The sequence below is a fragment of the Rhineura floridana genome, chromosome 6 (assembly GCF_030035675.1).
Source record: "Rhineura floridana isolate rRhiFlo1 chromosome 6, rRhiFlo1.hap2, whole genome shotgun sequence".
Lineage (NCBI taxonomy): Eukaryota > Metazoa > Chordata > Lepidosauria > Squamata > Rhineuridae > Rhineura > Rhineura floridana.
The window spans coordinates 19,239,181-19,254,602 of NC_084485.1; the positions used below are offsets into that span (position 1 = coordinate 19,239,181).

General features: G+C 42.4%; 1 protein-coding gene across 2 annotated transcripts in view; it reads right to left on the bottom strand.

The window, feature by feature from the left end:
- PHACTR3 (phosphatase and actin regulator 3) overlaps positions 1–15,422 on the bottom strand; it is a 250,670-nt gene that overhangs the window by 127,382 nt on the left and 107,866 nt on the right. For both annotated transcript variants that reach the window (XM_061630261.1, XM_061630260.1), the window contains 2 exons: positions 3,667–3,873; positions 707–881 (listed from right to left, as the gene is read on the bottom strand). In XM_061630261.1, the coding sequence (XP_061486245.1) occupies positions 707–881; positions 3,667–3,873 (382 nt within the window). The remainder of the gene's footprint in view (positions 1–706; positions 882–3,666; positions 3,874–15,422) is intronic.

Genomic DNA, 15,422 nt, shown 5'->3' on the forward strand with positions numbered 1-15,422 from the left:
ATAAATAAATAAATAATAAAGATGGTGGAGGGTGCACGCCTTCTCTTCCACCACAGGAATTGGATCGCCCCTTGGTAAGCATTTGGATCAGCCTTTGTTATGGGACTGAGCCTATTAAAGCCACAATCTTAGAAATAAGTTCTTTGCAAATGGGAAAGGTCTATAAAAGGTAAGTGAGGTCCATGGCACAGGATGGTTTCAGAGTAATTCACCAATACGTGAATCAAAATGCAGCTAGCCTTCAAAGTTCATACTTCTCCGGATGATGGACTAAGCTCAGAGTAGACCCAATGAAAGTAATGACGCTAAGTTAGCTATGTCTATTAACTTCAATGGGGTCTCCTTTGGCTAGGACTAGCATTGGGTACAACCCTTTGTGGTTCAGTTCTCCAACCAAAAAAATACATACATTATGGGAAAGTGCTCACAAAGATGCACACATTAGTGAAAATAATGTTCAAAAATACATCAAATTGCTTGCAAAGTAGGTATATTAGGAAACCTTGCAAACAAAAGGTGTATATTAGGAGAAATGCACATGAAAGAGCATACAATTGTGGCGGGGCAAACTTTTAAGAAATTACAACCTTATATGGAATTGAGGTGAACTGATCCTAAGATTGGAAAGTGGAGAAGTTGAAATGGACAGATCTGTCCATCCCTATTGCGTTGTACCCACAATGTCCTGCAATATGCCAAATCATACCTATCCTGCCGATGTTTTGTGGCCAGAGCTCTGTGAAGTTCCTCGATGACTCGGCTGGGAGGTAAAGGCAGGTGGATGGCACCTAGGTGAGGGGATCCAGTTGGCGTTGTATGCTGCCCTCTGAGGTGGGGATCGGAGACTTTCTGGCCTGAGGGCTGGAAGGCAGCAGCTTGTCCTGAGAGTTGGGAGGAACCAACAATTACATAATTCTTCAAGACAGTGGATGGAGGGGATTTCAAGGCTGGCTCATCTACTTCACTTCCTGCTGTTGGAAATAAAATCACAAAAGGGCATTAACTGCTGTATGCGAAGGATGAGTCCCCACTAAATTAGCAGAGAACAGCCTTCCCCACGGTGGTGCCCTCCAGATATTGTTGGGCTGCAGCTCATCATCATCCCTGACCATGGGCCATGACGGCTGGGACTGAAGGCAGTTGTCATCTAACACATCTGAAGGACACCAGTTTGGGGAAGGCTACCCTAAGGTCAAATGGGTATTGGGCTGTACCAATTGTTGCTTAACTCTGCAGATTATGCCAGTGCTCTTTCTGGGGTTTATCTTTATGCACTGAAAATCATTACTCAACAAGCTGTGCTTCAGGGCAGCTTGTCTGCCATAACTGATCTTCTCACTGAAGAATCCATGATAAGCTGTTGTGGAACCACTGGAGGCCCTCAGAACACTTTGCTAACCACTAGGACCTGAACTGAAAAACCTGACCTTGGTGGCTGTGCAGTTTATCCATTGACATTTCACCCACAGGCCTTGGTTGCTAATTTTCCAATAAAATATATGTTCATTTTAAAAACAACAACACCCATTCACAATTTATAAAAGAAATACTAATAAATTGACTTCGGTAATTGCCAATGAGTTAGCACCACCAAGTGTTGCAAGCATGCATTTAAATTTGCAGTTCTCAAACTCCAAGGCATGTTGTTGATAAGAGAGAAAGAAACTTGGATTTTGCTTTTCACGTACCCTAAAGATAGAGGCTGAATGTGCTGTGCATGTTGGGCATTTGTTACAGTGCTGATTTATGACATTTAGGATAAACATAGAAGCTCCCTACTGTTCACAGCATTTTGGCTTCCCTGGGTCCCTTCCTTGTAGAGCTTAAAGCAGGAATGGCTAGCCTGTGGCTCTCCAGGTGTTGTTGGACTCCGCTCCCATCAGCCCCAGCCAGAGTGGCTATATGGTCAGAGATGATGGGAGTTGTGGTCCAACAACATCAGGAGGGCCACAGGTTAGCCAACCCTGTCTTGAAACATGCTAAATCACCTATGGTTTCGTCCATCCCTTTTTTCTTTATGCTTCCTGCTCTCCAGCTTGAGACAAGAATGGACAGCTTGAGCCGGGCCTCTATGAACCTGTGTGAAACTGGTAAAACTAGCCTTCACAGGGATGAGGGTCTGCATCATGATTTATGTGTAATACATTTGGTCTCTGATATAGCACACAGATTTGATGAACTCTGATGCAACACATTTTTCCATAATTTTTTTTAACCTCTGCAAACATTGGGGTTCCCACAAGAATGCTAACAGCTCACTCTTGCTTCTCAGCAGCCCCATTATTTATTTATTTATATATTTATAATCCACAATTTCATTAAAAATATATGAAGGTGGTATACAACATATAAAAATAAGATCAGCAAAATGCATCCATAAAAACATCAACAAATATAGAGAAAAGTCATATTGCAAAGGCCTGTCTACAGTTTTCAGGAACTGTCTGAAAGAAGGCAGGGATAGTTCCTGTAGAACCTCTGCAGGGAGTGAGTTCTACAGGGCAGGGTCTGCCACACTAAATGTTTCAGTCCCTACTAGTGAAGGGGCATGGGGAATCTGTGCAATTTTGGTATATAAACCATATAAACCATAGCACCTGAGTTCACTAACTTTTTTTAAAAAAAACCTTTGAACTTTTATTGATAATTTTAATGGCTATTTTACATTTTATTTTAGAGGAATTTAACAATTAAGTGGTATGCAAGTTCTGATATATGAAATCCTGAATCTGAAATTCAGGTTTGCATTCTGAATGTCACATCTGAATTCAAAGTTGGAAACTGGAATGATTTGCTCCTGTATCTCTTGATTGTTTTGATCTTGGCAGGCAGCAAACATGCAAAGCCATACATTGCCAAGTGTCAGATACTAAGCATCATTGCATGTTGCCTATCAAATGCTGGTAGGCAGATACCAAATCCCATGAGACATGAATTCTCACCACTCCTCCAAATCATAAGAAAGAGCAGGGCAGAATGTACCCATTTTTACATAGGCTGAGTATCCATCCCACTGATGAGTGGTGCAGTCTTCTCTCCCACTGCTCCATTACCACCAGCCCTGCCTCCCTCCATGTTCCCCCTGCCCTTGAATTTCATCTTATCAGAATGCAGGACAATTTGGGAGCAGAACTACAGGTGAGGGAAGGTATGTGTCTGCTACCAGACATGGCATCTCCACATCGACTTCTCCCCCTCTACAGTGATGACTATAATCACGCCGCGTTCTGATGTCATAACGTCATGCATTCAATGTCGTGCATTTACCACATCAGATCACTGACTGCCATTGCAGGGGTGGTGGTGGAAAGGCATAGCATCTTGACAATAGAACATGGGGGCTTAGTTACACAATACATTATGGAGGGCAACCCACACAAAGCTTGGCAGCAGAAGGTCTTTACGCCCCATAATGTGGAGCTCTGCCCTTTGGGGAAGGGCTGTAGCTCAGTGGCAGAGCACATGCTTTGTCCTCCCAGGTTCTGCCTCCTGCTATCTCCAGGCAGGGCTGAGAAAGACTCATGTTTAAAACCCTGGAGAGCTGTAGCCAGTGAGGGTCAATAATACGCAGTCGGAATGGTCTGACTCGGCATCAGGAAGCCCCCTTTTTTGTTATTATTTTATTTTAGCCCTAGCAAAGAGTCCTTCTGGCCGCATTAGACTCACCTGCTACAATCTTTGAGACTTTGGAGACAGTCTTAGGTGGTGGGATTGGAAGCGATGGAGGAGGGCTGGGGAGCTGTGCTGAGTTCCTCTCCATCTGTTTCTGGGGCGATTCCACGGATTCCGAAAGAAGTAAGGCTTGTGGATTCTCTTCGGAGGCTGGCAGGCTGGCATTTTCTCGTTCGTCTGCAGAAGCTGATGCCTTCTTGGCTGAGGAGACAGGAGCAGAGGCGGCAGATTTGTGGGACTTGAAATTAAGAATGATGGCAGCGAGGAGGGAAGGGGCAGGCCAGAGAGAAGGGAAGGGATCTAGGAGCTATAGGGAGCGCATATAGCAAAGAGCACATCAGTCTGTAAACAATGTATGTGCTCAACCATGGATAGGCAGTCAAGATGGCTGGGGGAAATGACAAGCAGCTGGGTAATTGAAAAACAATCACATACCGGACTTTCCCAGGAGGATCCCTCCGCCTGTGCAGCTCTGAGACGGGCTCCCGTCTTAGATGAAACTTTTTCAGCTTTTAATTCAGTCAGAAGGGTCTTTTCTGACTGGGGATAATTTCTTCCGGATAAGGAAGAAACGTGAGATTTCCCACATAGCTTTGTCGTGATAGTTGGAGTCTGGAATTCGTCAGAATTGTCTGCGAAAGAAAGGCTTCCAGCTGCCCAGACGGAGCGAGGATTTCTATGCTAGCTGCTGAATAAGTGACCCGTTTTTTTTTTCTTTAAAGAACAACGGACAAACAGGCAACCCTCCTGTCTATGCTTATCTTTTTCTTATCTATACAGCTAAAGAGATTTGTCAAAGTAACAGCAATTTAGATAACCTAGGTGAGTTAAGACTTTCCTTCTTTACTCACGGAACTAAGGGGGAAGAAAATAAAAATAGCCTATCTTTCTTTTATTGCAAAAAGCTGATATGGAAAATAGCATTTTAAAGATTACAACGGATGAGGGATTTCTGATTGGAATCTTTTTGATTTATAAGGTTTTTGTGTAATATATGTATGGGACTATTTTTCCTGATCTACTTTTTTTTTTTGACGAATCTGCTCATTCTCTCTGCTACTAGTTATTTGGACGCTGTGAACTAAAGCTGTTTTTGCACTTCTGGGCATATAAGAGATAAGGGCTGTCTAGCGTGTGACGTCAGTTGGTTGGAAAGATTAACTCCTTTGTAACTGGATAAAGAAATAAACTGCTCTTTGCTTGGGACATTGAAAATTGAAGGAGTTTTGTTCCTTTGGCTTTAAGAATGACAATTAAGAAGATCATGGATGTACAAGAAGGGACTTTATCTTTAGACATGTTTCAGAAAATAATGAATGAGATTAAGTTAATAAAACAAGAACTGAGAAATAATAGACAAGCATGGAAAATTGAATTTCACGAAATGAGACAGAAGCTGAAAGACATTCAGGATTCTATGAGAAAGGAGAATAAAGATAGATCTGGAAAACCAAAAAAAGATGAAAGAGAAATTAAAGGCAAGGTTCAAACTTTGGAGATTGGATTAAATATGGACATGAAAAAAGATTTGGATTTCCTGGCCATGACGGATCCTGGAGACAAATATTATAGTTTGGAACTCAGCGCTGTCCCTGAAGGAATTGAAGAGATTGGAGATAAAGATATTATCGGTTCAAAAAAATTCCTGGACTGGAAGGATTTGATGAAACTTGAAATGGAGAAAGTTAACAGAATTAATCCCTGTTTTGTGTCAATGGAAAAATCTTCAAGAGATGTACTAGTGTATCATGTGGAAAAGAGGAACAGAGATGCGGCTTTGCAGCAATACTTCAGTGATACGTTCGGATTTGATGGCAAGAAAATATCTGTGATGGAGGAAATTCCTATCAGACTTTTATTATATGACTATGACAGCAAGATTTTTGGATGCGTGGAGATGGAAGATGGAAGATGGACCTAATACGGATAAAGACAGAAGAGCAATTTGAAATTACTGGACTTAGTAGACTTGATGAGTTGGATTAATTGACATGTTTATTTAGAAAAAAAAAGAATTGATTGACATATATTTCAAGGATTGGAAACTTCTCTTTGACTTTTTGTGGAAGATTAAAATGATATGATGTTAATGAGATTTGAAACCAATTAAGATAACCGCTGGAGGAAGGTGATTTTATAATCTATTAAGAGATAGGTTTGTTATATATTATAGATTTATAGCTGAACTATGACAAATCGGAAGTCAATATTTTTATATTTTTTTCTTTTTTTATTGTATTAGTTATTGATTTGTGTTTTTTTTTCTTTTTGTATTGTTTTGGTTTTGAAAATTTGAATAAAAATTAATTGAAAAAAAAAGAAAAACAATCACATACCATGTTGAAAGGGAAAGAGCCTCAAATGACTTTTCTTCACAACAGAGAGAGAGAGAGAGAGAGAGAGAGAGAGATTCACCCATGCAAAATGCACACAAGGGCTAAATAATCCCCACCCTTTTTTCTTTGTTTGTTTCTCTCTCTCCCCCTCCCCCACCCCCAATAATAAAACACCTGGGGAAATTTGCTGTTATAAACTGCCCTTGAATGTTTCTCAGAACATAATACAGCACAGCAGTTTTTCCTAACCTGGTGCCCTCCAGATATTGACTGTCTGCTACAACTCCCACCAGTCCCATGGTCAGGGATGATAGGAGTTGTAGCAGAAAATATTTGGAGAGCACCAGGTTGAGGGAGGCTGCCGGGCAGCAATAGAGAATGAGTGGATGTGTGGAACTGGTGTCTGGTCATGATAATGGACTGGATGGGGGCCAATAAGCTGAAGCTGAATCCAGATAAGACTAAGATGCTGTTTGTGGGTTCTTCTGGTTGGTTGAGTGGTGTGCAACCTGCTCTACGCGGGTTTGTAGTTTGAGAATTCTCCACTGTCACTTGAGGCAGAGGTGGTCTCAGTGGCATGTCTTCCACCACTTCAGCTGGTGGCCCAACAATGACCCTATCTGACAGGTTGAACTTGGCTACAGTAACCTATGCTCTGGCAACCTCACGGCAGTGGTGTCTGGTGGCTCCATATAAGTGAGGCAGTGGAATCTGCTCTGGGTTTTAAGCGGAACTTTCAAGGAGCTGTCCAAGGTGCTGAAACCTTGGACAGATCCTTGAAATTTCAGGCCAAAATCTGGAGCAGACTCCTTTGTCCCGCTGACATGGAGCCACCAGCCACCAAAGCCTCATAGGAACATAGGCAACTGTCTTATATTATTTATTTATTTATTTATTTATTATTTCCATTTATAGACCGCTTACTATCCAAAAGATCTCAAAGCGGTTTACAATAGAATGCACAAGGTACAATAAAAAACATAGCAAATTAATTTACAACGCAAAATACATAAACAATATCCTGAATCAGATTATACTGAATCATTTAGCTCAGTATTGTCTGCACTTGCTGGCAGTGGCTATCCAGGGCTCCAGTCAGGAAATCTTTCCTAGCCCTACCTTGAAATGCCAGGATTTGAAACAGGGACCTTGTGCATGCAAAGCAAATGCTCTACCACTGAGCTACAGCACTCCCCTAAATATTAGATTACTCAAGATTAGGTTACTGCAGTGCACTTTTTTATGTACTTTTTATATATTTTATATATTGTGGCGGCCAATGGCTATGAACAATAAACTATTCTATTCTGTTCTATTCTACTCTGCAGTGCACTTTACATGGAACTGCCTCTGAAGATGGTTTGGAAACTGCAGCATCTGCCCACCCAATTGATGACAAGTTCAAGGTGATACCAATTCTGGCCTGATTCAAAGTGCTGGTTTTAACCTATAAAGCCTTTTATGGCTCAGGATCCCAACATCTCAGTATGAACTTACCCAGACCCTTCAGTCTTCATCTGAGGCCCTTCTCTTGGTGCACCCCTGAGGGAGGTTCAGAGGGTATCAACAAGAGACAGGGCCTTTTAGGTTGTGGCTCCCCATCTGTGGAATGCTCTCCCTAGTGAGATCCACCTGGCACAATCATTAACACCTTTTTGGTGTAAAGTTAAAACCTCTCTCTTCCTCCAAGCATTTTAAGTTGGTTGATGGAGATTTGATGGAGAAGTTCTTGCTGCCAAAGCTTTGATTGTTCTTTATGGTTATTAAAAAGGCTTTATTGTATTGTATCTTTAATTTTATGCAATCCCTTTTTGACTGTTAATCTTTTGTAAGTCATTAAGAGACTTCTCTGTCATCAGTGATGATTAAGTTTTAACACTAATAATACACGATGTCTGTTCTTAAAATCTTTATAGAGTCAAGAGCCCTTCATACAGATGCTCACATGTAGGCTTTTTTTTCATGTCAGTCATCCTTGCCAATATGTGAATGTCCAAGAGAGAAGCCACCACCTCAGACAGGAGATTCCGGGAGGCAGGAGTGGCAGGATAATATTGAAGGACAGAGCTGTATGTGGCTGCTGTCTCATCACTACCATTCTACCCTGTATGCAGCACTGTTTGCATTCCACTGCAGTTCATCTTCCAGCAAAAAAAGATATTTGTCTCACTGGCCAGTGTGGCAAAATTATGCAACCTACACAGTTTACATAATTAGTTGCATAAATTGCATTTGTAACCCCTATGGGTTATATTGGTTTGGTCCAGCGGGTGGAGAAACCTTATGGAAGGATTGTATTAAGGAGTTGAGTACAAACTGTGAGGAAGCTGAAGAGAAAAGGAGCTGTTAATGCCAGGGAGTAAGGACTAGGCCCTTGTCACCTTGAATTAGGTAATGGGGTTTTACAATTATGTGTGTAAAGGGGATGGAAGAGTAAATTAATTCTTTTGTGGCTTTATGTATTTGAATTTAAATTATATTTTATTTAGGGCTTTGAAGTTGCAATTTGGAAATTTCCGAATTTTCTCTACTGGACTTTCTGCAAGCAACTTCTTCATTTATGTCTTGCTGAATGCATTGGACTTTGGAGATTATTATGTTAAGAAGATATATGATATATTCTGTTGGCATACATGGTGTTATGTTCCTTTCAGTTATTGTTTAAATATATATATATATAAAACAAACATTGTAATTGTGTTTGCAGTATTCGTTTCAACGAGCCCCATAGGACCCAAGAAAGAGGTACACATTGCCATTAACAAATGACATATCAGTATTTCATATTGCTGTTGTTGAAAGAAACAGCAACAACAGCTAATACTGATCATATTCACTGGAATGATTTTCATTCTGGGCACAGGATAAATAAGTGAACATCAGCAATTTCCACCCCCATTTCTGTTTTCGGTGGAATCTTCCAATGCCCCTACTCATTGCCAGTGTTGAACTAAGACTCGGCTGTCAGTCCAGCAGGCTTCTATATGTGGAATGGTGGGGCCACCATCTTGACCTTCATCTCATATAGGAAAACGTCTTGCACTGGCCCGACTGCCTTGGCCTGCAAATGAAACCAGAGTCCACAGCTCCTGGGCCATTACATCATACTCAAATGACAGTATACCCATGTACAACTTTAGATTTCTGTTCATTTTCCTACGTGGCTTTTAAGTCAGGTAGCCCTCTGAAAAAAGGATCTTTGAAAAGGATTTCCTTTGGATCTGATCAGCTGATTTTAAAAAATGAAAAAGAAATCCCAGTTTGAATACTTTGCCTCTAGAGGCATTTTGAATATTCCATGGAAATCCACTCCCCTTCATAATACTTTGGTATATTATGTAGCTGTTTTTTTCCTGACGTTCAGCAAGCTAGAAATGGGGTGGTGGAGAGAAAGAGAGAGAGAAGCCTCTCACATCTTAAATGAAGTACTGAGGCTTTGACCTTGTTCACTTAAAAAACCTGAAAATGATTCTCTCACTATAGAGTATGACCAAACTATTAAATGCATGTGGATTTAAATTGCATACGGAGGAAGTTTGACCCTTCCATGTTAATGAAGGATTTGATTTTCCTACAATACCACTTGAGGAAGAGCGGTCAGAATACCTTCAAGTCAGGTATCCCAAATGCTATTGATTTCAAAAGCCCTGCAGATCATTCCCTGGTTCCTAAACCTCTGGGAATATAATCCAGACGAGGGAAATATAGGTAGATTTAACTGAGAGAAAAGAGTAACACTACCCAGAACCCTCCTCATCTTGGAAATTATAGAGCTAATCCTGTGCTTCACCTGGTAGAAACCTTCCAGATTTCTCAGTGGGGGCAACTTGGGTCATGTCTACCCACACATTTAAAGCCCTGTCATACCAATTTAACAGCCATGGCTTCCCCCCAAATAAGTGTGGGAACTGTAATTTGTTAAGGGTGCTGGAAAGTGCAGCTGTGTGAAGAATCTCCTAACAACTCTCAGCACCCTTGACAAACTACAGTCCCCAGGGTTATTATGTGGGGAGCCATGACTACTAAAGTATAAGAGGTATGCGTGATATAAGAGTGCTATAAATGTATGCTGTGGATGTCACCTTGTTGCTAATGGAGTTTATAAGGCTCTTGTTTTGGTCTGCCTGTCTGAGATCTCTAGCCCCACCCTTTTTCTGTAAATTGTTTGTTGTTATTGTTTTTTTTAAAAAAGCTCATAGGGTGGCTAGGTGCACTGCAAAGCACATTGCCAATGAGATCCCAGCCACCCACAATCTTGATTTGCCCAGTGACATTTATGGTTAAAAATCAGCAGATGCAAACTTGTCTCCTTGGCCTGTGCCCCAAATCCTTTTTAAGTACCTAGCAATGCCCTGGCTTGCCAGCCCTGGGACCTGAATGCCTCAGAATTAAAACTAAAACATTGTGGCATTCATCAATATGTTGTGGGGTTCACTTAATTTTAATTTAAAATGTGCCTGCAGAAAAGGACAGAAATATCCATCGTAGAAACTGCCTTTAAAACAACAGATGCGATCCAACTATGTCGTACTCAGAACAGACCCACTGAAATCAACAGACTTATGGCAACTCTGCCATATGCATGAGTGACATTGGATAGCACCCAGCGTATGTGTCAGTGCTCCCTTGCACTATTCCTGTTATGATCCAAGTATGTGTGTTCACCCTATTTTTGCTAACCTAGCTCAGCCAATATCAATGGCCTTCCATGTGCCTTCTGGGTCACTGTAACTTGTGAAATACCCAGGCCTGGCTAAGACTAAGAAAAGAGGCTGCCACAGCCAGAGCCAGACCTGCCAAGATTGCAGCTGAAATCATATAGATCTCTAGGGCCAAATCAGGTTCTCTCACAAAGGAAATGGACGGACATTACATAAAGATGCCTGGCATCATGATGTCTCAGTGGGGCATCAAAGCATGTGAGTCAACGCAGCTAAGGCACTGCTTGAATTCAGGAGAAGCGGAGATGGGGGTGACTTTAATGAAATCCAAAAGCCCCAATCCCAAGCCCTCTCCCCCAGTTTTAGCTGAATCATGCCCCCCACAGCCTTGTAAAAAGCAAAAATATAAGGGGCCTGCACCAAATGTATGGGTCCTGATCCCCTCTGCCCCTCCTTTAATTTGAGCACTGTGGGCAAAGGAGACTGTCCATTGGGAAATGTAATATGCATGATGACGTGGAACACTGAACACTGGACCACTACATTTGATGAAACATCAAGCTCTTGAAAAGATCACTGGATATATACTGGAAAAATCCAGACAGTTATCATAAGTCAAAACAAAATAAAAACATGTGACAAAAATTGAACTTGGTCCTACTTAAGGTAGTGTCAGAACAGCACAAAAGGTGTGTTGGGGAATCAGTGGCTGTTCCATACAAAGTTGGTTGTTCAAGGAGATGAGTGACTCTTCGAGGGGGAACTTGAGCGTGTGCACGCATGTGCATGCGTGTGTGTGTTTTGTGTGTGTGTGTGTGTGTAGGATTATTAAGTGGTTTATAAGAATGAAATTATTTGGGCTGCAATCCTATGCACTCTTTCTTAGGAGTCAGTCTTCCTGAAATCAGCTGGCCTTGCTTCTGAATAAGCATGGATAGACTCAGGCTTCATAGAAGTGAAAATCCACATTTCAGTTCAGTTTGCAGAGGAAATAGATATTTCACATGGAAGAGAAGACAGGTCAAGTCTACAGCAATACAGGCAATGTTTCATCAGACACGGCCTGCAAATTTGTCTTTGACTGAGATACAAGTAGCAGCAACCCACTGGGTGGAGCAGAGACATTGAGATGTCCTCCTGATATCAGGGTCACTGCAGCCTACTTGGACAGGTCTGGGCGGGGGGGGGGGGGTCAGCAGTGAGGTTGGGCCTGCACAGGCACCTTTACAGCCCCTGACCTGCCATGCTGTAACCTGCCTCAATCCCATAAGCAGAAGTAATGCTGATCCCAGGAGGGCAGCTCCAATTCTCCAGCCTATCACATGGATTGCTACTGTACAGGCTACTGAATCCGGGGGGGCTTTGGGATGGAATTCAGGAAGCTGAAGTGGGGACGAAGGGGGAAATCCCTTTACACTCATGTAACACTGGATGGTGATGCAATCCCCTGTATTTAATCACCCTCCAGTTTCAGCCATAATATTCCTGGAAACTAAGCACCTTCAACAGGAACCCCAAGAATCCAAGGACTTGATTAATCCATGAAACTTCTCCAATTGATTTAGTCATCCCTAGAAATACATCCATAGTGTATTTTGTGATACTGTGCTTTGTTTTGGTTATCGTGGTGCACAGGGCCAGACAACAGAAATTAAAACAGCAGCTACAGCTCCAAGACTATGTACATGAACTTAGGGTTATATTCAATGGAGCACTAAGACAAATGTTCCATCAGCAGAATGATTTCTCCTTGTGCAAAGGAACATTCTCTCTCTTTCCTCTCCCATGCCCCTCTAAATACATTCTGAGGGTTCCCCCAACCTTCCAGAGCAGGGGACATGTGCAGGAGAAGGAGAGGGGAGGGACGTCTCATTGTGCAAGCAGAAGCCATTCTGCTTGTGCCATTATTATTTGAATACCATTCATGGTCCATAAATTGTACAGTTCCATAACAATGTACAATTCCATAAAACTCAATGAGATTAGTATACATGCCAAGGATTGGGTTGTCATTCTTCAAGTGCATCAATCAATTAAAAATATTTTAAATCCACCTGTTAGGGCACACTCCCATCCCAAGGTGGCTTACAAGGAGCTAAAAAAACAGTGCTTGGCATAGAGGAAGGAAGTTGCATCAGCATGATGCAGTAGATCCCATGGATAGCATGTTGTGTATGGATTCTACTAACCGCAAATTGCAGCCCAACACATGGTCCTTGGAAGTCTTGGGTAAAATACACTTCCTCGTCGTCAAATTTGCTTCATTAAAACGGAGCAAAAACCCTGCCTCACAGGATAACAATATAATGAAGCCACCCTAAACATTTCAAGCGCTACCATTGTGACACACTCCATCCTAAATGGCAGAATCCAGCTATCATTAGTCATGACTGTGCAGTCCTGCTTATGACTATTCAGAAGTCCTGTTGAGTTCAATGGCAGTTACTTTCAGGCAAATGATTGTAGGTTTGCAGCTTTGACCTCATCGAAAGAACAAGAACTATGGAGGTAGAACACAACAATCAATGGCTATTAGCCATTATGGTTATGTTCTCCCTCCAGTGTTGGGAGGCAGCACACCAGTTGCTGGGAATCGCAAGATGAGAGAGCGCTGTAGCACTCCGGTTCTGCCAGTGGGCTTCTCATGGGTATCTGGTTGGCCACTGTCAGAAGAGAGTGTTGGACTAGAAGGGCCTTTGGTCTGATCCAGCAGGGCTCTTTTTATGTTAATAGGCTATAGTCATCGCTAACTCATTCCACTGATTTCAGTGGTGATATATTCATTGCTAACTCATTGCCATTGATTCAATAGTGGTTAACTTGCAGTGGACCTATCGGAAACTGTGGACAGTGCATGAGAAAATGAAATCTAGGAATGCAGAATTAAAGCAATTCAGAGCCTGCCAGCTCAGACAGCAGAGGGCAGCAGAAGGAGGGAGCAAACTAAATTAAAGGGATGTTTGAAGTGAAAATATTACCAACATGGTATAAAAGCTACTTACAACCTACTGTTTTCAAAATCCTTTCCAACAGGCCATTCGTACAAGTCCCTCTGAATACTTGTAAATTTTTTCTGTCCTCTAAGAAAGCAAAATATGTGTTTCTATCATCGCTAGTTTTTGTTACAATACGCCCCCGGTGCAGCAAGCCTATTTCTGCATAAATATTTGATGCTTAATCATAGTGTATCTGCTTTTGGGGGCAACGTCCTGTGAAACATATGCATTATTTCTGAAGGGAGTTTTGTGTAATAAAATGGACAGCTACCTGCATAAATTCTTTATAGTCCTCATTACCAGACAAATACGCCAAACAGCCAATTAGATAGCAATAAGGCTTGCTCCAGTAAAGTTATTAATTGGCTCCCCTGTTGAGATGGAAGCTGGAATCATCAGGGATTTCTGATCTCAGCTCTGTTCCGGATCCCCACCTACACTTCCCAGCGAGGTTTAACAACCAATCTTCCCAGGGAACTCTGTGAGGGGGACAGGGGTCTCTTAACAACTCTCAGCACCCTTAACTACAGTTCCTGGGATTTTTGGGAGGAAGCTACGACTATATAATACTGCTTTAAAAGTATAGTGCAGATGGGGCCACCACTTTGTTGCCAATGTCATTCACCTTTCTCACCACTCAAATCCTTACATCCCTAGACAGGCTTCAAAGATACAGGTTTGTTGTGAGGATATTATGGAGAGGGGTGGGGAACTATGTATGCCCCCTTGAGCTCCTTGGAGGAAAGGCAGGATATAAGTCAATAATAAATAAATAAATAATAAATCTAGTTCCATATCCATCACAAGCACCTTTGCCAACACGTATAAAAGCTACTTGCAACCTCCCTGCCCATGAACTTTATTTCTGCATCTTCCCCACCTTCACCTGAACTTTTCCCTTTACCAGCGCTGCTCATTGTTCCTTCCGTCCAATGGAGACTGGTGGCTCCAATGTCAGAGGGGCAGTTAGTCCGTTCTGGTGTTCAGGGAGCTGTCCAAGGTGCTGAAACCTATTCCCCAAAACAGCTGGAACAGCTGTAGCTCAGTGATGGAGCATCTGCTTTACATGCAGAAGGTCACAGGTTCAATCCCCACCATTTCCAAGTAAGGCTGGGAAAAGACTCCTGCCTGGACCCCTGAAGACCCCCTTGCCAGTCAGTGCAGATAGACAATACTGAGCTAGATGGACCAGTGGTCTGATTCAGTATAAGGCAGCTTGCTGTTTTCTACCAGCATTGCCCCACCAACCCTCAGTCTGCCCCCAGCCAGCCCCACCTGCCTGCCTTCTTACTTACAGCCAGTTCAGGGAGTCAGCTTTCTCCTCCTTAGTCTCAGTGTTGCCCCGTAAACAGCAGCAGGGAGGAAGATGTGGACAAAACTAGAATCAGTTTGTTCTGGTTTCACCTACTGCTGGCCTGCCCCACCAGTCCCAATGGCACCAGCCACCACCGTTTCCTACCAGCTCCTTGAAAGTTCAGGCTAAAACCCAAAGCGGATTTCACTGCCCCACTGAACGGAGACACTTGCCACCACTGGTTTCTACTCTGTCTGTTACATCATACTGGCACTTAACTGATGTTGTATGAAACTAGGCTGCAGGGTACATACGTGGACGGTAGCTTCTCACCTTTTTTAGGAAGCAGTCTTCAGATGAAGGGAAAGCAGCTTTATCATTAAGTATCATATCTCACTAAAGCCTTCTGGTTGTCAAACATGAGCAATAAGTATGAGCTGACACCACCTATAGGCTTCAACTC